We start from the raw sequence: 25,531 nt of genomic DNA, 5'->3' as shown, positions 1-25,531 counted from the left end.
ACGTTTTCGGTCGTCCCCGCACGCCCGGGCCGTCTCGGCCTCTCGGTGCCCTTATCATCCGTATCGGCCGTTTCGTGCATTTGGGGGCACGTTTTCATCCGTCGCGGCTGTTTTCATCCGTCTCGGATGTCTGGTGCCGTTTTCACACGTTTCGGCTGTTTTGCGTCCTTGGACAGCCGTTTTCATCCGTCCTGGCCTCCTGGTGCCGTTTTCACCTACTTCGGCCATTTCGTGCCCTTGGGCGCATGTTTGTGGGCGTCTCGGCACAGTCGGGCCATCTGCCACGTCTGGTGCCGTTTTCATCCGCTCGGCCTCCCGCGTCGTTTTCACCCGTTTGTGCCATTTCATGCCCTTAGGTGCACGTTTGTGGCGTCGCGGCACGGCCGGGCCATTGCACCCTTGGACGGCCGCTTTCATCCGTCCCTTGCGCGGGTGGTGGGGTGGCCGCCGGTTAGGTCGTACCGCAAGAACGCGCTCGCCGATGTCGTGGGGTCCAGCAAGGCCAAGCAGGCTGCCAAGTTCGTCAAGCTGGTCGTCGACGGCGCACCCTACCTGCGGAAGGTGGACCTGGAGGCCTATGCCGGTTACGACCAGCTCCTCTGCGCGCTCCAGTACAAGTTCTTCTCCCACTTCACCATCCGTGAGTACTACCCACCTCTTGCTTTTGGTTCCTGCAGCTCTTTGCTCCGTTTGATTTGAGTGTTCCAGCTGATGAGGATGGTTTGGCTGGATGGCGCAGGGAAGTTCGCCGACGACGAGAGGAAGCTGGTGGACGCGGTGAACGGGACGGAGTACGTGCCGACGTACGAGGACAAGGACGGCGACTGGATGCTCGTCGGTGATGTCCCCTGGAAGTGAGCTCCTTCGTCCTCCTACTTTCCCCTAATTAGTCGATTATTGATGCAGTTCGTGCTCGAATGCTAGCTTCTGCCTATGTGCTTGGATGGATGCTTTTAGTGGATGATTACCGATTAGGATCTTGCACTGGTCATCAAATTGGATTAGGCAGCTTTGAATTGAGAGTGTTTGGCAGGTGTTGAGGTAGAGCTATACATTTTCTTGGAGACATTGGTTATTGTTCTTTGATGAAGTGTTTTGGTTGGGATTAGATTGTGCCATGGAGATTTGCAACGAATATGGTTGGTATGAATTGACAATTTCATTTTTGGTAGAAAGGCAACAATTCCTAGAAGGGCTTGTTTGGATAAATAAGGATTATACCCAATTCCCTCGGATTGGCACGGAAATTACTTCATCTTCCCCACCGATACAAAGTGATGGATCTAATCCAACCTATCGAAACAAGATCAAAGGCTGTGTTGCCTGAGTTTTTTTAACAACAGAGCATTTGTTTTAAGTTAGATTCCTAAGAGGTGCTCTTGGTTGTTGGCAGTAATGCATTTGAGAAGATGATTTACTTCTGGTTTTGCATGTATTGATCTAAAAAAGTGTTGTTGGAACTATATGGGGGATCTAAGGAATGGAGAGTTAGGAAGCACAATTTTTTTCTTGTACCGACAAGGTTTGCTATTTCCTTTTTCCCTTGTCAGCTCACTGCGATCAAACTGATCACAAAAAAATTACCTTTTCTGTCAAGCTTTTTTTTGTCAAGTTATAGCGTGCATAACAGGGAAAATTTTAATTTAATTATCCACACCACTTTTGCCTGTTTGTTTTTTTGAGCTTAGGTTCCGTCCAGAAACGTCGACCATGCAGATCAATCACAATAATTTCCTGTTTGATTCTTCTTGTACCATATGTGTTGCTATTGCTGTTTCTAGCTTTTAACAGATTAAGCAACTTTGATGTACAGTTTCTCTCCACAGCAGGGCAATTCATGAGGCCTATGTATGAAAATAATTCACTTCATTAAGATATGCTACTTTGGATAAGGTTATTTGTAGTTTTGTTATCCACTACACTTTGATTACACTGTTCACTGACAGTGTAGGAGCCTGTCTATTTGATTATTTGCATCTTGAGCTGCAAAATTATTTATTTGGCCTTGCCTACCTGTCAGTTGGTTCAGTACACTGAGATACGATGTCTTTCATTCATGCATTAATATGATTGTTAGTATAAAGCATGCACCTTTACCAGGTGCATTGAGTCAGAGTCCACTGTCATCGTTTATGTTGCATATACAGGCTACTCCATAGTTCTGTTTCTATTGGCTCTGCTCGGTTGCTTGGTTTGGTTTGCTTTTGTCGTCTGATGATGGCTCACGGTGATTTTTACTTCTGATCTTCTACTCAAACAAGATCGTGCTTCGATTTTCCTCCAAGGAAAGATTGCTCTGAAATTTTCCTTTAAAAAATGCTCAGCAGTTCTAATCGGATCAATATATCTCTCTGTTTTTTGCGAGAAGAAACCTTAATAAATAACATTGGTTACTGCAGATTAATGTAGTTATTTACCTAGCATGATGATGCTCTTTGAACTTTCAGCCAAGAAAGAAAGAGAAGGAAAGCAGCCTTATCAGCCAGTATAGAAATAGGTCAATATAATTCATGAGACTTAGCTAGCAAGTTCCTATTTATATTCGCGATGAAGAACCCATAAGGATGACGTCCTTAAAGGTCCTTTTGGTTCAATTGCTACTTCATGTGTTACATTACCTCTTTTTTTTTGTTATGACACCATATACAATATGCTTTTTGTTTGATCAGAAGAAAATTGGTTTTATCTTGACATGCATCACTAAATCAATTCCAGCAATTTCACTCTTTCTACCTCCCCTGTTGATAGTTGATATCTGCAGGAAAAATGAACAGTGCTAATTGCAAATCTATATCTATGCAGATTTGTACCTATTCACTCAACATTATTATGTTAATTGCAAATTTATCGTATGTAATTGCAATATTAATAATATGCAACTTCTAGGTATGGTATCTACAGTTTTTTGAAATGTTGCACTCCATGTTCTTTGTTGACATGGTTCTGGCATTGTGGCAGCCCTGCTAATTGTGTGAGTTAACCTCAAAGAATTGACATCTCTTTATGTCATATTCGATTTTCATGCGCTTTTTATATGAACTCTAGAATTGATAGTTACATGCAAATTTTTGCCCCTCAATACGTTCCCATTATACTATAAGTCGCTTAATGCTAAATTCCTTTGCTCTTTTTGACTAGGTGATTTTGTGATGCACCTTGAGATTGGAAATTGTGATGCAGGTGTTTTATCAATTCAGTATACATTTAGGTAATTGACATATACTGATTTGTTCTTTCCCTTTGCTCTTTATATTTGAGCTTGTTTTCCTATTTAACATTCATGCTATATCCAGTGATTAACTATTTGTTTGCACTACTAATGCAACCTATGGTAGTTTAGATCTTTCATGATATGGCCACTTAGCAGGTTCCATGTGAACTAGAGATCTATTTAATATTTCTGCTATATCCAATGATGAATTATTTGTTTGCATCACTAATTACGAACTCAATTCAAGTGTTGTGACAAAGTTTGGATCTAATATTAGGGTGTGGGCGGGGTCATAAAGGCATGGCCTTATGATGCCATTGCCAAATCTCTCTCATTATCACCAAAACTGAAGCACAAATGCTAGCGGCTCTCTGGAAGATATAACGATTGATTTAGCCAATTCATCTAGGTATACATGTTTATGAATTTTATTATCAGTAACCTACATTTTCAGTTTTAATGGCAACAACCTAGCACTAACTTTGTATGGATTTTTCAATCATCTTTAACCATTGTAAAACTGTAGTCTAGATAATTGGTTCAATTATTATTTATTGCTCTGTACAAGGTTCATATCTCATGGCCGAACGATCATACTAGGGGCAGTGATAAGGATATAAGTACTATTCAACTCTAATGGGATTCTGAAACAGTTAAATAATTATTAGAGCTGAGGTCTGTAATAGCATGTATTACTATATCAAAAATTTGCTCAGTCTATAATAGACATAGATTGCATGGTTCTTGAGGTCACTAAAATTTAGGCGATAATTATGGAATGGTCATCTCCTTCATATTGTACTTTATCTCTAAGCCACACCTGAATAACCTTTTCTGCTCTTAGCACAACAATAAAGGTTAATGGAAAAATAATTAACAATGCAAGGAAGTAAATTTAGTTGCTTTAGTGCATAGCTAAATCGTGACATTTTTTATTATTTATGTACTCAGTAACTACCATTTTAAAAAGCATGCAATATTATACCCTTTTATGTGATATCAAATTTCAGTTTGCAACATAATCACAATGGGCACTGCCAGTCTTCATACCTTTTGTATGCAGTAAAAAACTGAGACATCTTATCGAAAGGTGACCGGATATGGTTAACAACACATTATTTCTGAATGTTGAATTATTCAATAGCTACAAGTAACAATGGTGTAATTCTTTCATTCGCTTGATATCTGAACAGAGTCTTACAAAGTTGATATAAATCAGGTTCTAGCTCAACAGCAGCAACATCTTTGGTTTACTCATACATGTATTTATGCATGATTACTCATGTTGTAACCTCTCTACTTTCCACATATTAGTGCAAAGTGTTAGCTATAGATTGCATTGAAGCCCATTGAATCCCTATATTTATTCCTTTGCAAAAATGTTTGTTAAACTGCCTTCATTTCCTTTGGTCGCCTGATAGTGGGGGCACACGAGGTGTTCATCAAAGCTGAGCAACACGGAGAAGCCATGAAGGTGCAGCAAACGACAAGCATCTTTTCCATCACATTCACTTTTGTGGTGTGAGGAACCGTCCAAATAATATTCTAATTAATCACCAGGAGGATTATTATTTATAATCACAACCTCGATGATTAACCAGAATATCATATCGGTAGTCTCGGCACGTGTTTTGTGCACAAGATCGGAACACATGCTTTTTCAACATGTACATCACAACAAATTTTAAGAAAGAGCGAGTAATTAACATTATATTACAAGTTCTTAAGCATGCAACAAGTTATCACAATTTACAGCAAAAGAGAGCTAGGAGGAGACTAAAACTTGCTCAACTCCTAACCAGCAAAAGCACTAAGCAGCGGAAGACTGAAAGCTATACAACAAAAGGGGATGAAGTCATATACCCTTAGGCTCCATCACAAAAGCACGACCACCCAGAGTAGGATGCACTACTCTTGCCCACCACCTGCATCGGCGGGCATGAAGTAGCCAAACACCTCCTCTCCCTCAGTAACAGGAGTACCTGAAAGCACAGTCATGAGTACGAAGGTACTCGTAAGACTTAAACCATATAGAGCATATGTACATAGCTCGACTCCAAGGATCATGCATTGATCATTAGCAAGGATGAACCACAGGTTAAGTAAAACATATGCACTAAGCATCCTAGACATATGTGTGAGCGACTGAAACTTTACCAAAATATATGAAAACTACCCTGCATTTAACAACTGAACAAGTGTAATTACAACAACAGGTATATCAATAAGTAACAAGTGCCCACATCACCATCTCCCACATACTGAACCACAAACCATACTCGAAACTCTACGACTGGGTGCAAATGAAACAATAGCATGCTCATGACCGAGAGTGCGACAGTTTGAACTATTTATATACCCTGCAGGAGGATACTACTGGACCCACACGACTCGGGACCATACGGCTTGTGTCACCCGCTAAAGTGCACACAAGGGGTACCCGTGTCAACCTTTCCCAACCAGCCTCAACCGTGTGTGGCATGCATCGCTCGGCGCGGCGGTACTAGAACTACTTCCAAAGCAAACTAGTACTACTTACAAGCCCGCCCGCTCACACTGTCGATGTTCAGGCCCCACAAAGTCACAACTGCGAAGGTATTCAGCTTGCCTTATCATTAGATCGGCATGTGGTGAGTAAAGTAAGTGGTAAAACCAACTACCCCGACGATCGGCCTTAAACGATGCAAGCGGTCTACGGTGTCCGGTCTTCCTCTACCGGCCTACCCAGGAGAACTCCACATCCGGGCAGGACAAAACACCATCCTAGCACCGCCCACATCTCATCTCATACTCACCACTCACAAAACCATCTCAACCTCAACAAGTGTATGTAACCATAGGGAGGTCCTATGCTCGCAAACAACGGAACATGCCGTCGTTCGACTTCTATCGAATGACCTAAGCATGGCTAAGCATATAAGTCGAACTCATACCTACACATTGACAACATCTCAAGGCTACAAGGAATGTAAATACACAAGTATTCAAAGTAGAAGAATACAATCGGCATAGGTTCTACCCATTGGTACCCGACACTGACTTACTAAACATACATACATACATAAGGACATTTCATCAATTTTATACTTATCCAATTACACAAGAGGGATCAATATGCTTAGTTGCTTGCCTTGCTGTTCAGGTGGTTGCCCAAAATCTCCTTCGCTCTCCTAGAAATCGGCTCAACGTTCTCTAAAAAGAATAACGCGTGCAATGCCATGAGTATGGATGAAATGCAACAATACATGCCATAGGATGCACAAAACATGTTAAAAATGCAAACATGCGAGCTGGAATAAAATTGGGACTCAAACCAATTTGAAAAGTTACTGAAAGTGAACCTCTAGACATATGCGGACTATCCGCAAAATTCTGCAGAACATCCGGATATTTGCGCAACTCAGGCAAACTCTAGACTATCCGAACTTTTCTCCGGATACTCTAGACATGTGCGGACCCTCCAGACTTTTGTCCGGACACTCCAGACTTGGCTGAAAATGAGTTTTTCGACGATTCGTCGATCGATTCAACTCCAAACTTGAATTTATGCTACATACACCTGCGCATATACCATACCAAGAGTTCTAGACTAACTTTGCAGCTTAACCCTAAGAAAATCTTGAATACAATTCAAATTGCTATTTTTTAAGAAAGTGTGGACCCTCCGCACTTAGGTGCGGAACCTCCGCACATGTGCGGACCCTTCGCACTTCCCCGAACTCTCCTGATTTGGGGAAAAACTTGCCAAATCGAAATGTGATCATTTCCAAACTAAAGAGGAACTTGTTTGGGATGGATTATTGAGTCTATAATTCATTCATCAACCTAGTAACTCGATTCCTAATTCAAAACTCATCTAAATCCTCATTTTGGTCCAAAACCTTAAAAACTCATGAACTTTGCTAAAACTCGAAATTAACCAAACAAACCACGAATTCTTACCATGGGGAGCCTAAGAGACTTACTCAAGATGCTTGTAGAGCTGGGTGACCGTTGAGGAGTGGAGGAAATGGAGGGAAATCAAAGAACACCGGTGTTTCTTGTGCTTCAACTATGAACACCAAAAGACATCAAATCTGGCTCGAATTTTTCGAGAAAACGAAAATGAATTAGATGGATGAGTAGCTTATGACCTCTAGAATGCAATGGTACCACATGCATACCTTCAATCCTTCTCTAGAGCTCGGATTTGAGAAGAAATGGAGAGAGGGAGTGAGAGCTCTTGAGTGGGAGGGGGAGCTGCAGCTGCTGCTGCACGTGTGGGAGTGAGGGAGCAGGTGGGAGAGAGAGAGAGAGAGAGGGCAGGTGGGCTGCCCTTTGGAGTGGTTGGAGGGTGGGGCCACATGTGGGGCTCACAGGTAAGTGAAAAGGGTCTATTTTCGCTGCAAATTCAATCATTTTCCCTCCCAGATTTCTTTCCCTCATCCAAATGATTTCAACGAATTGCATCAGTATTCTAAATTATAATTACAGAAAAATTAAACATAATGCTTAAAAAGCATGATTATGCTTAATTGCGTGATTAAGAATTTGGGACGTGACAATTACCCTGCAACTACCAACTGATCATATGAAACTCAAACCACATTAGTATCACTGTATAACAAGGGCCATCTCGACCACCTCCCACATATCCGAACCACAAACCACATATCCGAACCATACAACCGAACCAACCACGAGAACTCTACGATCGGGTGCAAATGAAACAATAGCATGCTCATGACCGAGAGCGCGGTAGTTCGAACTGTTTATACACCCTGCAGGGGATACTCCTGGATCCACACGACACGAGGAACATATGGCTTGTGCCACCCGCTAAAGTGCGCATAATGGGGTACCTGTGTCAACCTTTCCCAACCAGCCCCAACCGTGTGGGGGCATGCATCGCTCGGTGCGGCGATACTAGAACTACTCCCAGAGCAAACTAGTGCCGCTTACAAGCCCGCCCGCTCACACCGTCGATGTCCACGCCCACAAAGCCACAGCTGCGAAGGTATTCGGCTCGCTTTACCATTAGATCGTCATGTGGTGAGTAAGGTAAGTGCTAAAATCAACTACCCCGACGATCGGCCTTAAACGATACAAGCGGCCTACGGTGTCCGGGTTCCTTTCCCGAACTACCCCCGAACTTTCCTTGAGGGCAGATGACACTCCTAACACCGCCCACATCTCGTCTCATACTCACCACTCGACCAACCAATACCAACAACCCAACACGGTAACCATTGTGAAAGTAATTTAACCTATAGTTCGTGAACGATGGGACGTTTCATCGTTCGACTTCTACCGAGGACCTATGCATTGCTAAGCATCTCGCATCACTTTTAAGTTAGACCTTATCATGAATAAACCCAGGCTACAAGGATATAGATCAACAATAATTCAAGGTAGAGACAATGTGATCAACATATGTTCTACCCATAAAAGCCCGACATCGACTTTCTATACATGCAAACCTATACATAAGCATAATTTATCAATATTTAGACTTTATTCAGTTCAACTGACAGGGTTCAATATGATAGATGCTTGCCTTGTTGTTCAGGTGGTTATCCAAAATTTTCCTCGCTCTCTTGAATCACTGGCTCGACGTTCTCTAAAAAGAATAACGCGTGCAATGCCATAAGTATGGATGAAATGCAACAATGCATGCCATAGGATGCGCAAAACATGTTAAAAGTGCAAACATGAGAACTAGAACAAAATTGAGACTCAAACCAATTTGAAAAGTTGCTGAAAGTGCAGAACCTCTGGAGAATTCTCCAGAACCTCTAGACATATGCGGACTATCCGTAAAATTATGCGGAATATTCGGACATTGCGCAACTCAGGCAAACTCTGGACTATCCAGACTTTTCTCCGGATACTCCGGACATGTGCGAACCCTTCGGACTTTTGTTCTCTGGACCTGGGCTGAAAATGTGTTTTCGACGATTCATCGATCGATTTAACTCCAAACTTGAATCTATACTACATACTCGAAAGCATATACCAAACTAAGGGTTCTAGACTAACTTTGTAGCTTAACTCTAAGAAAATCTTGAATATAACTCAAACTGCCATTTTCCCAGAAAGTGCGGACCCTCCGCATATGTGCGGACTATCCGCACTTTTATGCGGATACTCCGCACTACCCAGAACTTCTCTGATTTGGGGATAAATTTGTCAAATCAAAATGCGATCTTTTCCAAACTAAAGATAAACATGTTTGAGATGGTTTATGTAGCCTAGAATTCACTCATCAACCGAACAACTCGATTCCTAGCTCAAATCTCGTCTAAATCCTCATTATGGTCCAAAACCTCAAAAACTCATGAACTTTGCTAAAACTCAAAATTGATTAACCAAACCACGAATTCTTGCCATGGGGAGCTTAAGAGACTTACTCAAGATGCTTGTGAAGCTGGGTGACTGTCGGAAAGTGGAGGAAATGGAGGGAAATCGAAGAACTCTGGTGTTTCTTATGCTTCAACCAAAAACACCAAAAGACATCAAACCCGGCTCGAATCTTTCGAGAAAACGAAAATGAATTGGATGGATGAGTAGCTTATGAGCTCTAGAATGCAATGGTACCACATGTATATCTTCAATCCTTCTCTAGAGCTCGGATTTTGGAAAAATGGAGAGAGGGAGTGAGCTTGAGTGGGGAGGGAAAGCTGCAGCAGCTGCTGCACGTGTGGGAGTGAGGGAGGAGAGAGAGGGAGCAGGTGAGTTGCTCCTTTTGGAGTGGAGAAGGTGTGAGGCCGGGTGGTTCCACATGTTAGAGAGAAAGAGGTCCGTTTTAACTGCGACTCTAATTCTTTTCTCTCCCGAATTTCTTTCTATCATCTGAATAACTTTAAACGAATCTCTCTATAGTCACAAAACGAATTACACAAAATTAAACATAATACTTAAGAAGCATAATTATGCTTAATTATGTGATTATGGAATTTGGGACGTGACATGTGGTGGTGACGATGGAAACAAGAGGTGACCGCAGTGGCGCTCCTGCTGGAACTGAGGTATAGGCTATGGAAACGAACTGAGAAACTGGTAACATCACCAAAATCATCTAAAAAAATCAAAATAAAAAGTATTTGCTGGATATGGTTAAAATTAATGTGTTAAATTATACAGGTTGAATTTCTACACACTAAAAGATAGCATCAAGCTTTGTCTAGTAAAAACAATGTTAATTATGGAGGATATCCTAATCAGTAACTAATCAGTAACCAAACAAGTTTTAAATTTCTCAACTGATTTTGGCATGCAAATTTTTTATAGTTGCATAATTGCATGTTGAGAGCTGGTATGTAATTCATGTAGTCCATGCAGATACAAGGGATAAAATTGTCCTTGCCTCCTTAATTATTCTAAACAAGCTGCTTCTAAGCTTGTAACTCATACAGGGTAAATGCAGCTGTAGAAGGGCTTAAAATATTCAAAAGAATAATTATTATTTCTTCCCTCTGTAGAAGTACCAATAATTCGGAGCCATATATTCAAATTTATATGTGATCATGATTTTACCTTCAAACTTCTTTATCTTACCAAGTGAGGTCATAGGAAGTATACCAGAACATTATTTCGCTGTTACTACTTACTTTTGACTAAGTTTAATTGTTTAACAATGCCAAACCTGCTTTTTTTTGTGCCAGCTGTAGTAAGGAGTATACTAGGTTGCAACCTGTGCAAACTGCAATTTAATTATCTGTTTACGAAGATATTTTGCCTTTGGTTAATGCAACAAGGATAAATTCATCTCAGCGCACAGAAGTGATATATTTTCTATAGCTTATCAATTTGCTTTATGATTCTACATCTATACCTATGAAACCTCATATATTTTTTCTTTTCCATTTTAGATAATAACTGCACTACACTTCATTATATGGTTGCTCTACGGAAGTAGGCCATCTGATATCTTCGGCAAATTTGGAAATTTAGACAACATACGCGACCGTATTTGCGAAAATAGACAACATGTCGACGTATTTGCAAATCTAGCACTCGTATTCGGTATCTCAAATACCGAAATTTGAATTTCGGAAACTGAAAATCCGAAAACACCGTATTCGGCAACTGAGGTGCCGAATACGGCACTGTGGGCTGTATTCGGCACCTCAGTTGCCGAATACACCCTGTACTCTGTTGTATTCGGCAACTGAGGTGCCGAATACAGCCCACAGTGCCGTATTCGGCACCTCAGTTGCCGAATTCAGTACATCATGTCGCTTTCACGTCCTGTCGATGCTTTCGGTGTGTGCGTGCCAGCGGGATGCTGCTTTTGCGCTTAATAAAAGCCCTGGCTCGCAGAAGAGAGAAGGGAGAAGAGAAGAGAGCAGCAAAGGAGAGAAGGGAGAAGAGAAGAGAGCAGCAAAGGAGAGAAGGGAGAAGAAAAGAGAGCAGCAGTGGAGAGAAGAGAGTAGCAACGGAGCAACGCTAGGAGAAGCAGCTCGAGCAGAGGGGGCAGCCGGAGAGGATCAACGCGAGCAGCAGCCGCGCTCAATTTCCTTAAGGTAAGTTTTTAGATTACGTAGTTAATTAGTAATTATAATTAGATTTTTCTTAGTTCGTTCAGAAGTATATTAATCATTTCGTCAGTATATTGTTAAATTCATTCAAGTACATTTGATTAATTATATTATTTTGGTAAATTAGAGTATTTAAATTAATGATTTAGTTGGGTTATATAATTTTTATTAGTAAGTGTGATTAGATTCTTTACTTAATATAGTAACATGAATTTACGGGATTTAATCTAGGTAATTAGTTTTATTAAAGTAATATAATTACGTAGTTAATTAGTAATTATAATTAGATTTTTCTTAGTTCGTTCAGAAGTATATTAGTCATTTCGTCAGTATATTGTTAAATTCATTCAAGTACATTTGATTAATTATATTATTTTGGTAAATTAGAGTATTTAAATTAATGATTTAGTTGGGTTATATAAGTTTTATTAGTAAGTGTGATTAGATTCTTTACTTAATATAGTAACATGAATTTACGTGATTTAATCTAGGTAATTAGTTTTATTAAAGTAATATAATTAATCAATTAACTTGATTAATTAGTTTAATCACTTAGGTTTGGTTGAACCGTAGAAGATAGTGTCCAGTAGCAACAAAGATGCATATTAGTTGTATATTGCACTATTTAATTAGTATTATTTTTGTACTTATTATTTATTACATGTATATTTATTTAGGAGATACGGTATGATTTTCCATATTTATTATGGAGAACGTCCCACAGTTCTGCACTGGAGACTTGTAACAATTCAGAACTGCCAGCACATAGAGAGTTCGGTTGAGGTACCTATTGATCTAGATGGCCTGAAATCACATATTATGCGTCTTTTGCGTGTGAACCAGCAGTCCCATACTGTTGTCTTAGAGGGTGTACGGCCGCGGCTTGTTCCAAATAGCTCGGTCATTGTCCATACGTTGTTCGAGATGAGTAGGAACAACGCATGGACTTTGTACTCACGCAAGGCATTGGAGGAGAACTTTGATATGGCGGTGTACGTAAACATAGTGTCACGACTGGTGCAAGGTGATGCAGTGACCACTGTGGAAGGCTCAAGCCAGGAGGTGATGCATGAAGAGGATGGAGGGCATGTCGGGGAGGGCAGTTCCAGTAGAGAGGGAGGTAGAGTGGACCCTGGTGAGGTCGATGCAGGATGCATGGATAATGAAGACGGTGGTAGCGGGGATGAAGAAGCTGCTGACAATGATGACCCGATCCCGGCGATCCAGTACTTTCGTGGTACTGGGCTCCTGGAGTGTGTCGTCGTTGAGTATAACACCTTATCTAACTGGGGATACCAGAATAGCGACATTCAGGTCGGGCAACAGTTTCGTAACAGAGGGGAGGTCATCCACTTTATTAGCAACTATGCTGTAATAACAAGAAGGGACCACAAGTGCGCCCGGTCTAACCCTACGGAGTATGAGGTCAGGTGTACGAAGCACCCAAATTGCCCTTACTTCGTACGAGCACATCAGCCGAAATATGAGAACTATTTTGTGATTAGTAGACACACTCCACATACATGCAGCGAAGAGGCTATTAGGAATGTGAGCCACGCTGTTGATGCGAGGTTCGTAGCCCAACTCCTCATCACGCTTATTGGCACATAAATTTGTTTGTCGCCAAAATCGATTATGGGGGAGGTGCACACTAAGACTGGCATGCTTATCAATTACCACACCGCGTGGCGAGCGAAGCAGAAGGCGTTGAAGATGCTGTTTGGAAGCTTCGAAGAGTCATACAACAATGCTCCAAGACTGCTGCAGAAGATTGCCATGACGAATCCAGGGACTCAGTGGGCCATGGCGGATGAGCCGATCAGGCTAGATGATGGGTCATATAGCACCACTGACCGATACCTCATTAGGTTATTCTGGTCCTTTGGACAATGCATCGAAGCATTCAGACATTGTAGGCCGGTTGTATGCGTGGATGCCACATTTCTAAGCGGCAAGTTCCATGGTACCCTTATGACAGCAATGGCGGCGGATGCAAATAATCAGATCATTCCTCTCGCCTTTGCAATGGTTGAGAGTGAAAACAATGATAGTTGGCTGTGGTTCCTCACCTTGGTAAGGACACGTGTCGTGGGAAATAGGGAACGAGTTTGCGTCATCTCAGACCGCAACAAGGGTCTTCTGCATGCGTTGGACGTGCTGCATGATAGCACAAACTGCTCCATTGCATGGCCTGATGTGGAGAGAAGATGGTGCATGCGACACTTGGGCGCGAACCTGTACACAAGGTACCGCAGCAAGTCGCTTGTAAAGAGATTCAAAGGGCTATGTCTTCAGAACCAGCAGGCGAAGTTCAATGAGATATGGAGAGAGTTAAATGAGACCACTCGCAAGATGATGGCAGACCAGCAAGCAGGGGAGGATCAACTGCGGGCGCAAATGGTTGGGGGCCAAACTATCGTTAGTCGTTCACGTGGTACATTTAGCCAGTGGATAGCGGGGAAGCCGGCGGAGCGTTGGGCCCTTATCCATGACACTCATGGTGCCAGGTTAGCGCGTAGAATTGTAATGATCATATTGTACTGATTCTTATGCAAATAGCCATTCTAAAATTATTGTATCCCATGTTAGGTACTCCATCATGACAACGAACATAGCGGAGGCGTTCAACAATGTCCTGAAGGGAGTACGGGGCCTCCCGTTGTGTGCCATTATTGAGCTCACATTCTACAGAACGGCGGACTACTTTCGAGACCGTGGTAATGCTGCTATGAAGTGCAGCACACGGTTTTCACCTAAGGTGGAGCAAATCATATCAAGAAGGAGGAGCAAGGCACACTTTCATCGGTCGAGGATCTACGACTTGGCCAACAATGACTTTGAGGTCATGTGCCGCCGTAGGTATGCTTCAGGGTATAGCGCCGGGGACACCGTGCAGCAATGTCAACTTGGACCTAACGAGGTGAAGTGCACATGCAATAAGCCAAAACTGCACCATATCCCGTGCTCGCATGTCTTAGCCGCTTGCAGGGACATAGGTGGCAATGACGGATCACAGTACGTATCACCGTACTTCACGATCGATGCATTGAGGAGCACATGGCTTCCGAAGATGCGGTCCTTTAACATCGGAACCAACTACAAATCGATCGAGGGCCCTAAGTGGGTACCTTATCCACGAGCACGACGCACAGATCCTGGAAGGCCTAGATCTACGAGGCTGCAAGGTGACATGGATGAAGCAGATGCTGTTGATGGCCTTCGCAGGTGCAAACTTTGCAAACAACCTGGACATGACAGGAGGACTTGCCCGACCCGTCAGTAAACTATCAGCCCACTGTCAAACTGAACTGTCTTAGAGACTTTGTATTGTAAAATGTTATTCACCTGTTAGTTGTACTACTTATTGTGCATTATGTGGTTTGCACTGTACCCCTTTAGACAAGAAGTGACCATTGTATTGTAAATGTAATTTTATTTATTTATTTCGTGTTTCTTAAATATTCATGGATCCGTGTTTTGATGCAGAGACAGAGCGCAGGTAGTCAGTGAGCAAGAAATCTATGGCGGGATCCTCTAGTACAGGCTTTCCATGGACACCTGCAACGATCGCTATAGCACTTAATGCCTCCTTACAGGTTGTGCGCGAAGGAAACGATGATCCGTTAAAGGAGAACAACATAATCCAAGCCGTGGCGAAATTGCATGCAAGACCCATATGTTCTAGGTTAACCGCGCCACTCCAATGTGTAACCACCGAGGACCTTAGGGCCCTCTTGTATCACCGGCGTCAAATGTATCTGAGGGTCCGCGAACTGGCCGACCATCCTTCTGTGATAGGTTTCTCTAGGAGGCAAAGAACGATAGTAATGTCGCCAGACCAGTATGCATCCCATATTCAGGTATGTCATATAAACATTTGGTCACCCTACTTATCTTATTTCCATTGATTCGAACGGTCCTCTTCTGCGTCAGGCTTTCCCGGAAGACGAACAGTTGATCAACAAAGAAATCTCACACTTCTTGACGATGTGTATGCTCTTCGGCGGGGGTGATGCCTGGTTCGCGTAGAAGACGACGACAGTCAGCGAATCAAAGGGGTACAGAGGTGACCTCTACGAATCATCCAGATAATGACGAGGACGAAGACGATGACGATTTCATGCCCCCCATGCCTAGACGTTCGAACAGAAATACAGGAGAAAGTTCTAGGAACACTGCAAGAGGACGTTCACGCACAACATCGAGATGCCATACAACTGATAGGGAAATAGGACGTGGTACCACCTCGGAGAAACCTCAAGATGATGACGACGACGACGATTTCATGCCACAACGACCCCGCCCTCCGAGGCTTCCATCTCCGGAGGACACCGATGACCCTGAAAATGATGATGGATTTGCTCGTACTCATTTTTACAACTTCCCAGAACCACCTCGGAGACGACAACCATCTTACCTGGATAGCTTTGACCATCGCACCTGGAATTCTTACGCTAATTTGCGTCGCCACTTTCCTTCGCCCTAAGCATCTATTGTAACCCTATATATTTTATTCCCTTAAGGCATGATATTATGTTCTTTAGGCGTATCGTACATGATAATGTTTGTTGTTGTTCGCTCTTTATGTGTAACCTCTGTACCGGGTTCCATGCTACTTATGCTTTACAACTACTATTGTTTCCTCTGTACTGAGAATTTCTTAAATTAACAATACAGTGAATAAGACATAATAGGGATGACCTCGACATTAAAATCAATAATACATGTGTCATGACAAATTGTCCTGGCTACTCAACGGTGACGATGCCTCACACAATCTCCAGGCGTGTAAGCGTCTGGCGGGTGTGTGGCTCTCATCCCAGCAGCCTGCGCAGGCCCCTGCCTTGCGTGCCCTTGGTCGTCTTCATCATCATCTGCCTGCCCTGTGGGAACCCCACCGAACGTGTATCCCCCCCCGCTTACTCGGCTCTGCATGTACCATGCCGAAGGATCCTCGTGCGGAAGTGTGGACGGCCCTAGAACGTGCTCCGATGGAGTCCAGTGTGCCGAAGGCTCGCCATGCTGGTACCAATGTGAACTTCCAGGTTCATTGAGATCATGGGAGGACTGTCCGTCGAGTAGATCAGTGAAGGTGGCGGTCGCATGCATTGCAGCACCCCAGTCAAAAGCATTAGGGTCGCTCCAGCAAGGGGTCTGCTGCGTGTAGTCAACGACGTCCTCCTGATGAGAAGATGCTACAGCCGGAGGTGTCATCGTAGCCGGAGGTGCTAGTGAACCCAGCGTAACCTGCTCGGGCGCAGGAGGCTGCGTGCACTCCTCGGCCTCAGCACCGGAACATGAGACATGACGCGCCGAAGCTGAAGATGTATGTCGTGATTCTGACCGGACGGGTTCCTCACGAGCACTGGATGACCGCCTGCTGTGGGAGGACCGCCTGCTATGGGAGGCACGAGACGGGTCCATGGCATGTTGGTCGTACCCCCTCCATTGCGGGGCACACCCACCTAGACCACGTATAGCGTTTAGGAAGCGGGATCCTCTTGTCCTCATGTACTCCCGGAGAGGGTTACGATCCCTCTGCGATGATGACCTGCTTGGTTCCCCAAAAGGTTGATCCGCTTGCGTATGCATCTCATACGCCTCTTCAGTCTGTATAAGATGAGGGACATGTCAGTAATACACAGATTTTCCAAAGAAAACCAATATAAGTAACGCATCACTTACCACAACATGAAGTAGGCGGGCACGATCCTCGGGGAAGGGTCTGGGGCCCGGCTGTACAGGTCCGCTGAGTAAGGTGGCACGCGTGCGCGGACGGTACCAAGCAAGGTAGTCCCAGTACGTGGCCTCGTCGTATTGTCCAGCAGTAATGATGACATCCACCGCAGCTGATTCTGTCCACCTCCGTATGTACTCGGCATTCTTGGATGCCCAGTCCTGCGTGCCTCCGCCCCCCTTTGAGCTCCACCTGTACGTGACATAAACAGTTATAATTTGTTAACATGGATAACCAATGTACTAAGGCAACATACAATAACACACTTACTCGTGCGCCCGTCCGGCGTCTCGTGGTGCTGGAACAGGCACCACCTGTCGGTACCCGAACTGCCTCTGTACACGTTCTGGAGAATATACTTCCACGCAGTTCATGTACAACAAGAAGCATGTGGTCAACCATAAGTCTGCGTCACGGCTACAAGAGGATGCCAGGAGTCCACCATCTGCAATTTCTTTTACTCGTGCCATACGTCATGGATCCCAATCCACTAGATCAGCGCTAAGGATGTCCAGGTCACTTATCACCCTGGAGTAGTTACCATGGTCTTGCTGCTGACTCCATCTTAGCCTGGCATGAATCCACCGATACCCCATCGTTGGCCTTATGTCATCTGCAATGCCATCAGAGATGTGAACTGGGTAGTAGCACTTGAGCACCCAAGGTCTGGAAATCGGGAGGTACTCCCAACTCCATAACTGTAAGAGATGTAAGCACCCTGTAATGGTTGCCTTCCTCTTTGTTCGCTGGGTTGCATCACACAATCCTCTGTAGGTTGCAGCCAACACTGCAGATCCCCAACTGTAAGATGTAGGCTCATAAGGATGTGACGCGAGGTGGGCTGCTAACCATACAATATGTGGGACGACATAATCGCCTGCCGTGTTGCAGAACATGATGCCTCCGAGCAGGACGTATAAGTACACCTCATAGTGTTGCATAAGTGTATTCTCGTCCGCATCCAGTGGGCATGGACCGAACTGTGTCAGCCCATGAACCCAGGACATGGAGAGGCCAGCATCCTTCCCGTCGTATTGCACACCAAACCTATAAGATGCAGATGGTCAATGACGCTTTAATAGCACTGTAATATTTTAAATGCATTACATAACAAATAATTACCTATCTGCAACATAACCCTTCCACTGCTCCCTTGCGGGTCGCGAAACTATTAACGGGGCACCCCTTATTGGCAGCCCGGTCAGCATGGCCACGTCCCGCAGTGTTACTGCCATCTCACCAAAAGGAAAGTGGAAAGTGTGTGTCTCAGGACGCCAGCGGTCGACGAGACCTGTGAGCAGTGCCTCATCAATTGTCGGGAGAGGTGTCCTACCACCGACCTCCATGGGAGCTCCGGCCATCATGAGAGCGAAAGGTAGTAGTCCCGCCCGTGCGAGTGGCTCGTGGAATCGAGGGTCCAACTCCTTAATCTTGTGCACACTCCGGGCTCGTAACGGACCCAACTGCATGAGTTATCCAATACATGTACAGAGTTAGTTCGAAATTATCGTGGCAATAAAATAGCACATATAACGTGGTACCTGCTGTCCTGTGAATATCATCCTTCCCCTATGGTTCTCGTCGTACCGCTGCTGAAGAAGCTCGGGAAGACCACCATGAGCCATGATAATGATTTAAGGCTTCATGGTTCAACAAATAGGTGAACAACATATTAGAATAATCTAAGTACTCTAATTAAATAAACTAAGTACTCTAATTAAATAATCTAAGTAATATAATAACGTAATTAAATAATCTAATTTGTATAATCTCAAAACTCTAATTAAATAAACTTAGTACTCTAATAAAATAATATAAGTAATATAATAACATAATTAAATATTCTAATTTGTATAATCTAAGTACTCTAATTAAATAAACTAAGTACCCTAATTAAATAATCTAAGTAATATAATAACGTAATTAAATATTCTAATTTGTATAATCTAAGTACTCTAATTAAATAAACTAAGTACCCTAATTAAATAATCTAAGTAACGTAATTAAATAATCTAATTAGAATAATCTGACTACTCTAATTAAATAAACTAAGTACCCTAATTAAATATTTAAGTAATATAATAACGTAATTAAATTATCTAATTAGAATAATCTGACTACTCTAATTAAATAAACTAAGTACTCTAATTAAATAATCTAAGTAATATAATAACGTAATTAAATTATCTAATTTGTATAATCTAAATACTCTAATTAAATAAACTAAGTACCCTAATTAAATATTTAAGTAATATAATAACGTAATTAAATTATCTAATTAGAATAATCTGACTACTCTAATTAAATAAACTAAGTACTCTAATTAAATAATCTAAGTAATATAATAACGTAATTAAATTATCTAATTTGTATAATCTAAATAAACTAAGTACCCTAATTAAATAATCTAAGTAATATAATAACGTAATTAAATAATCTAATTAGAATAATCTGAGTACTCTAATTAAATAAACTAAGTACTCTAATTAAATAATCTAAGTAATATAATAACATAATTAAATAATCTAATTTGTATAATCTAAGTTCTCTAATTAAATAAACTAAGTACTCTAATTAAATAATCTAAGTAATATAATAACATAATTAAATAATCTAATTTGTATAATCTAAGTACTCTAATTAAATAAACTAATATAATTAAATAAATGTAATTGAACGGATTAAACAATCTACTACCGAAAGAACTAATCTATTTCGAAACTGACTAACCAAATAAGCTAATTACTCTAAATATTATTACTAACCTAAGTATTAAATAGGTAATCTAATAACTAACCGGTACGAAAGTGGCTGATCTCGAAGTATTAAACTGCCGCTGCTGCTGCTCGCGTTGCTCCTCTTCTGCTGCTCGCGTTGCTCCTCTTCTGCTGCTTTCTCTACTCGAGATGCTGCTCCTCTGCCGCTCCTCGCATTCCTTGCTCCCTTCTCTGCTCTGGTGCTGCTCTCTTCTTCGCGGTCTCAATTTATTTAGCTCTCCGCAGACCAACATGCATGCATCCTGCATCAATTATTGACCGGCCGGCCGAACTCACGAACTCACGGGATGCAAAAAAACGAACGACGTGACGTGACAAAGATTGATGTGACGCGGGAAAAAGAGGATGGGACGCCGGCCGGCTGTATTCGGCAACTGAGGTGCCGAATACGGCACTGTGGGCCGTATTCGGCACCTCAGTTGCCGAATACAGCAGAGTACAGGGTGTATTCGGCAACTGAGGTGCCGAATACAGCCCACAGTGCCGTATTCGGCACCTCAGTTGCCGAATACGGTGTTTTCGGATTTTCAGTTTCCGAAAATCAAATTTCGGTATTTGAGATACCGAATACGAGTGCTAGATTTGCAAATACGTCGACATGTTGTCTAATTTCGCAAATACGGTCGCGTATGTTGTCTAAATTTCCAAATTTGCCGATATCTTCTTACCAATGCATATATGCCACAAAAGATAAGCAACAAGAGTTGAAAAGCCTTGCCAGTTGGGAGTTTGACTACTTCGATTAGAAGCTAGACAAAGTACTTTCCTTATCTACAACTTTTTTTCCCCTAAATACCGCATAATTTTTTCCAAGACCACAACACGCTAGCATCGTTGGCCATCAGACGTGCGCGCCAACAGCTGACTACCACTCTAGTATTACCTATACATGTGTGGATTACACGGCAGAGCAATTACAACTCACGATTGCGCCAAGGCAACGCGCGGAGTAACGCGCGGAGTACCTGCTAGTTTATTGTTAAGTGTGGTGCTGTACGTTCTTATACATGTACACGGAGGCCGTTGGCCGTAACAATTAATCCCGAGCTAAGTCAGCTACAAACGTGCTTAGTGTCTAAAGACTAGGTCCTATACAACCATGTGTACACGGTTGCTAGCAGTACCATCACCCATCACCGGGCGTGCTTGGCGGCAGGTGAGACCAGGGGCTGCGCGGCAGCACATCAGAGGTGGTTGCAAGCTGGTCATGGAGACGGAGGTGAAGGAGGGCGACGGAGGACGACATCCCTTAAAGTCCTTCATTTTCTACTCATAGCAATTGTTATCTTTGATGGTTCACATATCACATGATCCACTTGAGGCTAGAAAAGAAAGGTAAAGTGTTCAGCTGAAGCACATGAACACTCTGTATATTGGTGCCAAAATCCTGAAATTTTTATCCTAGCAACTCCAATGTACATGTCTTCTAGTTTATCCTTTCTTTTCCAGATACAATTTTCCGGAGTCCAAAAGAACCAAACGAGAAATGGATCGGATGTCTGAAAAGTATGGATAGCGACTACCCGGCCTTGACTGACAAAACAAAATAGTGTGATATCATTATGACATTGCAAGGATAATGATAGAATAGATATACAAAAAAACCCAAAATAAATAACACCAACTTGCAACCCCTTTCGATGTCACCAACCCATCAGAATTGCAACAACAAAAGTTAATATATGCTGAACAAAAAAAGAGAGAAGAAGAATGCTTCCTTAATTAATTATGGTTCATAGCAAATTGACAGCCTTTTCTCTTCTTTTTTGCAAAGAGAAACGAAAATGAAAAACAAGAAGCATCACCATGGCACCGCGCAAGCATTCATGTGTGTAGCACACCATGACGAAGACAGGAACCCGATGGATCAGTGATCCGGGGTGCCGGCGGAGGGCCGCGGCGAAGAGGAGGAGGAGGTGGTGGCGATGGCGGCGAGCTTCTGGAGGTTGAGCTTGACGACGGTGTCTGTGAACATGCGCGTGTCCTCCTCAGTGTTGCCCTCGGGGACGTCGACGACGTATGACTCGACGACGACGCAGTAGGGGCCCGGCTGGAACTCGGTGACGGAGGTGACGGAGCGGTAGTTGCGGAGGCGGTGGTCGCCGCCGACGACGCGGAAGCTGAGGATGTGACGGTCGTCGTCGAGGATCTCGAGGCGCTCGGTGCTGGTGGAGGCCGGGAGGCCCGAGACGACGGTGACCTCGCGGACGCTGCCGACGGTGGAGCCGTCGCCGACCTTGAGGTCGCTGGACTTGATGAAGTGTTTGTAACGCTGCGGGTTGGCGAAACCACGCACGATGGGCCACACGACGGCGAGCGGCGCGTCCACGCGCTGCATCACCAGCGACGTGCACGTCCCCGGCGCGCGGCCCGGGAACGTGTGGTGCTCGCGCACCACGCCCTCCAGCTCGCGCTGCTCCTGCTCCGACAGACCCTGCCGCAGCGCGCTCTCCATGTGAGGTTCCATGCTTGCTTCTATCTTACCTTCTCTCTCTTGTATTATAGTGTTATCTCTCTCTCCCTCTTTCTCTAGGTAGGGCCTAGGGGCAGTGTGGAACCAAGGATGGCCTTTTGTTTGGGTTTAATTGATTGTTGGATGGGGACCGAGATCCCATGGAGTGCTGAAGGAGGGAACAGTGATGTGTATTACAATCTATTTCTAACCGTTTTATCGAAATCTAACGAGTCAGATCAGATGGTATAGTGTTCGAGGAACAGCTCAAAAGGATGGCACAGTAAAAACAAAATACTGTAGATACATGACCTTGATACAAGCCAAGTCATGGATTTACATTTTTTTGCGCTTTTGCAGTGCTAATACACTTTACTGTTTACCCTCTCATAAACTACTGTACCATCTACTACAGTGATCTGCATTTGCTTCGTCCGGTCCATTGATGGTGTCTCACCTTTTATGGTTGGGTTCTTTCGTTGTTAGTGGTTTGTTTTGGTTTGATTTAGTTGCATGTTCAGACTAAGATCACGTTTGGCTTGGATCTAACATGGCTCCTCTTTAGCTCAAAATGAACTACGGGAGAGAAGATCCTATTTTGAGGTTTTTGACCATGCAATCCGAATCTAGTTTCTTGAGAAGCTTGCTTATAGAGTCTAAAAGAGTAGCCAGAGTTTGGCCAAGCAAGGCCTAATTTAAGTTATGTGCTGGATAGCTTCTGACTTGGAGCCAAATGCATTTCTCGGAATGTCCACGAGTGAAAAATGCTTAAAGCACCTTCTGTCGTATGTAAGAAACAATTCCCTAACCAAAGTCAGAGTGTTTTTCGGTGAAATTTGAACAAATTTACGGCGATTCCAAACGGGGCCAAAGGCATGGATACGAATTTTTGTGTGCAAACTGGAAAGCCTTTGGTGTAAAAGTGAGGCTGGGAGTAAGGGGGACGGGTTTGATGGAGACGCAGTGCACGGGCGGGCGCGGGAAGATCGGAGGAAAGTTAACACATATCACGGAATCCTACAAGTCATTGTGCATGCATGCATGCATGTGGCAGGCAGAGGAGACCTTTCACTCAACTGATCTTCTAGGGTAGTTGTACGTGGTGTCACATCGTTGACCGTGACTGTTCATTAGTACTATCAACCTACTGGTTTTCAAGACAATTAAATCTTGATCAACTGGCAAACTTATATATTATTATTCCCTCCTGTTAAAAATACACGACGGTTTGGAGACGACACGGTTAATTTTTGCAACTATTTTCCTTCAGATATATTAATAGAATCCAAGAAAATTGTAAAAGGATATTTCAATACAAATATATATCTATATGATTAAAATTAATTAATGATTAAAATTTTAAAAATTTAATCGAATCTTATCTAAAATATAAGTATTTATGACAAAGAGAGTAGCATATAAGTATTGTAATGGTATATGATATATATGTCGATTCAGATTTAGAACTAGCTGATATCATTTAGAAACTGCTGTATCAAACTATAGTACGTGATGTTCTATGTATCGTAATCGTCCGATTATTTGTTTTTGTTGGGAACAAAAACAAATAATGCAAGTGGATGCACGGGTGCTTTGGTATAAATAGTGACGTGTTGGGAAAAACAGCAAGCGCACACATGCATGGTAGCAGTAAAAAAAGGCGGGTGTGAGATTTGCAGGGCATGTGAAAACGACGAGGTAAAAGCAGTTAGCGGAAAAATCTAAAAATAGATAACAAATATCATCATATTTATTAAAATAAATAATATATTGATGTATTTATAAATTTAGTACTGTATTTGACACTTAAACATCAAAAAATTGATTCTGGTGTCTAAGGCACCGAAAGCTCCTATACCGAATACGACATTGTTCACTATATTTGGTATCTCAGATGTCGAATACAGGTTGGTCCTGATTCGTCCTCACGCTGCATCTTGTCATGTGTCATTTCGGGGCTGAATAAAATACAGTAGCACAACTTTATTTAATTAGGGTACAAACGAATAAATAAAGAAAGAAACTTGATGAGTGAATATGTGTTATTTTGTGTCATCTTTCTTTATAGAGTGAAGTAGCTACTGATGATAGTATGGCTGAATAGAGTACAGTAGCACAATTTAGTTCTATCATGGCATGAATAAATAAATAAAGAAAAGAACTAGATGAGTGAGTGTGGGTAAATTTGTTTTAACGTAATTTTGTCGATATTTTATTATTTCATTTAATGTATTTGTGTAAGTAATATTTTAGTGAAGTAATGTTGTGAAGATACAAAATATAATATGTTGAACAATAATAGTTGTGAAGTACGATTATCATATAACACGGTATAGAGGTTACATGCGTTGATAAACATTACATGAGGTATGGGGTTTTTCGTCACTACGCGAATAGACTCTAACCATGAAGAGATGACGATAACAAACGTTGATATGTACGGTACGTCTAAAGACTAACTTAATAGCGTGCTACTGCTAAACCAAACATACCTTAGGGAATAAAAATAGACCAGGTTACAATAGATGCTCTCTACTGAGTGCACCTAGAATATTTGCCCTTTCGCAGGGCATAGGAAGCGCGACAGGCTCTCTTCTGCTTCCTTTCCCTCTCTCCTTCGCATGCCTCAGCCGCGGAGCGCTCCTTCACTGGTTTCCTCATATGCTCCTCCTCCTGATGCTTGAGTCATAGTTCCTCCTGCTGTTGCTTGTACTCCCGACGTTCGTACGTTTTCCTCCTCCACCGCATGGTCATATCGACCCACCGCTTCTAGTGCGTATTTTGCTCCATGTCTAGCCATTCCATGGAGTCATAGATAGGTGGAGGAGACTGGAT

The 25,531-nt window shown here is 42.8% G+C and overlaps 4 protein-coding genes across 14 annotated transcripts; 2 read left to right on the top strand and 2 right to left on the bottom strand.

Annotated features, from left to right (window-relative positions):
• The first annotated feature begins 29 nt into the window (after positions 1-29).
• On the top strand, positions 30-22,101 carry LOC133918662 (auxin-responsive protein IAA15-like). 11 transcript variants are annotated; one of them, XM_062362639.1, is made up of 7 exons: positions 31-640; positions 740-854; positions 2,887-2,971; positions 3,139-3,208; positions 3,489-3,620; positions 4,633-4,685; positions 22,019-22,101. In XM_062362639.1, the coding sequence occupies exons 1-4, from the start codon at positions 127-129 to the stop codon at positions 3,148-3,150; spliced, it is 726 nt and encodes a 241-aa protein (XP_062218623.1). In that variant the 5' UTR covers positions 31-126; the 3' UTR covers positions 3,151-3,208; positions 3,489-3,620; positions 4,633-4,685; positions 22,019-22,101. The 11 variants fall into 11 exon arrangements, with proteins under 11 accessions (XP_062218628.1, XP_062218627.1, XP_062218623.1 ...); XM_062362638.1 differs by lacking the exon at positions 22,019-22,101 and adding an exon at positions 11,062-11,087; XM_062362640.1 differs by lacking the exons at positions 4,633-4,685; positions 22,019-22,101 and adding an exon at positions 11,062-11,103.
• Positions 13,323-15,628, top strand: LOC133918660 (uncharacterized). The gene is made up of 2 exons (XM_062362636.1): positions 13,323-14,237; positions 14,320-15,628. The coding sequence occupies exons 1-2, from the start codon at positions 13,366-13,368 to the stop codon at positions 15,011-15,013; spliced, it is 1,566 nt and encodes a 521-aa protein (XP_062218620.1). The 5' UTR covers positions 13,323-13,365; the 3' UTR covers positions 15,014-15,628.
• LOC133918659 (serine/threonine-protein phosphatase 7 long form homolog) lies at positions 17,139-20,585 on the bottom strand. Its single transcript, XM_062362635.1, has 6 exons — positions 20,265-20,585; positions 19,009-19,107; positions 18,590-18,930; positions 17,738-18,514; positions 17,416-17,659; positions 17,139-17,340 (listed from the first exon to the last, which is right to left on the bottom strand). Exons 2-4 carry the CDS (start codon positions 19,090-19,092, stop codon positions 17,941-17,943), a joined length of 999 nt encoding a protein of 332 aa, XP_062218619.1. The 5' UTR covers positions 19,093-19,107; positions 20,265-20,585; the 3' UTR covers positions 17,139-17,340; positions 17,416-17,659; positions 17,738-17,940.
• On the bottom strand, positions 22,049-22,865 carry LOC133918663 (abscisic acid receptor PYL9-like). The gene has a single exon (XM_062362649.1). The coding sequence runs from the start codon at positions 22,709-22,711 to the stop codon at positions 22,112-22,114; it is 600 nt and encodes a 199-aa protein (XP_062218633.1). The 5' UTR covers positions 22,712-22,865; the 3' UTR covers positions 22,049-22,111.
• Between the last annotated feature and the right edge of the window lie 2,666 nt (positions 22,866-25,531).

This window comes from Phragmites australis, chromosome 5 (assembly GCF_958298935.1).
Source record: "Phragmites australis chromosome 5, lpPhrAust1.1, whole genome shotgun sequence".
Taxonomy (NCBI): domain Eukaryota; kingdom Viridiplantae; phylum Streptophyta; class Magnoliopsida; order Poales; family Poaceae; genus Phragmites; species Phragmites australis.
The sequence above is the reverse complement of the archived record's forward strand: the minus strand, read 5'-3'. Positions and strand labels throughout refer to the sequence as shown.

Excerpts from the sequence above, each read along its gene's own strand:
- LOC133918659 (XM_062362635.1), bottom strand. The coding sequence starts at position 19,092 with ATGGCTCATGGTGGTCTTCCCGAGCTTCTTCAGCAGCGGTACGACGAG. Across the intron at positions 18,931-19,008 it reads TGATATTCACAGGACAGCAG|TTGGGTCCGTTACGAGCCCG; the intron begins GTACCACGTTAT and ends TAACTCATGCAG. Across the intron at positions 18,515-18,589 it reads AAGGGTTATGTTGCAGATAG|GTTTGGTGTGCAATACGACG; the intron begins GTAATTATTTGT and ends TGCATCTTATAG.
- LOC133918662 (XM_062362639.1), top strand. The coding sequence starts at position 127 with ATGTCTGGTGCCGTTTTCACACGTTTCGGCTGTTTTGCGTCCTTGGAC. Across the intron at positions 641-739 it reads CTTCTCCCACTTCACCATCC|GGAAGTTCGCCGACGACGAG; the intron begins GTGAGTACTACC and ends TGGATGGCGCAG. Across the intron at positions 855-2,886 it reads GTCGGTGATGTCCCCTGGAA|GTATGGTATCTACAGTTTTT; the intron begins GTGAGCTCCTTC and ends TGCAACTTCTAG.
- LOC133918663 (XM_062362649.1), bottom strand. The coding sequence starts at position 22,711 with ATGGAACCTCACATGGAGAGCGCGCTGCGGCAGGGTCTGTCGGAGCAG.
- LOC133918660 (XM_062362636.1), top strand. The coding sequence starts at position 13,366 with ATGGGGGAGGTGCACACTAAGACTGGCATGCTTATCAATTACCACACC. Across the intron at positions 14,238-14,319 it reads CATGACACTCATGGTGCCAG|GTACTCCATCATGACAACGA; the intron begins GTTAGCGCGTAG and ends ATCCCATGTTAG.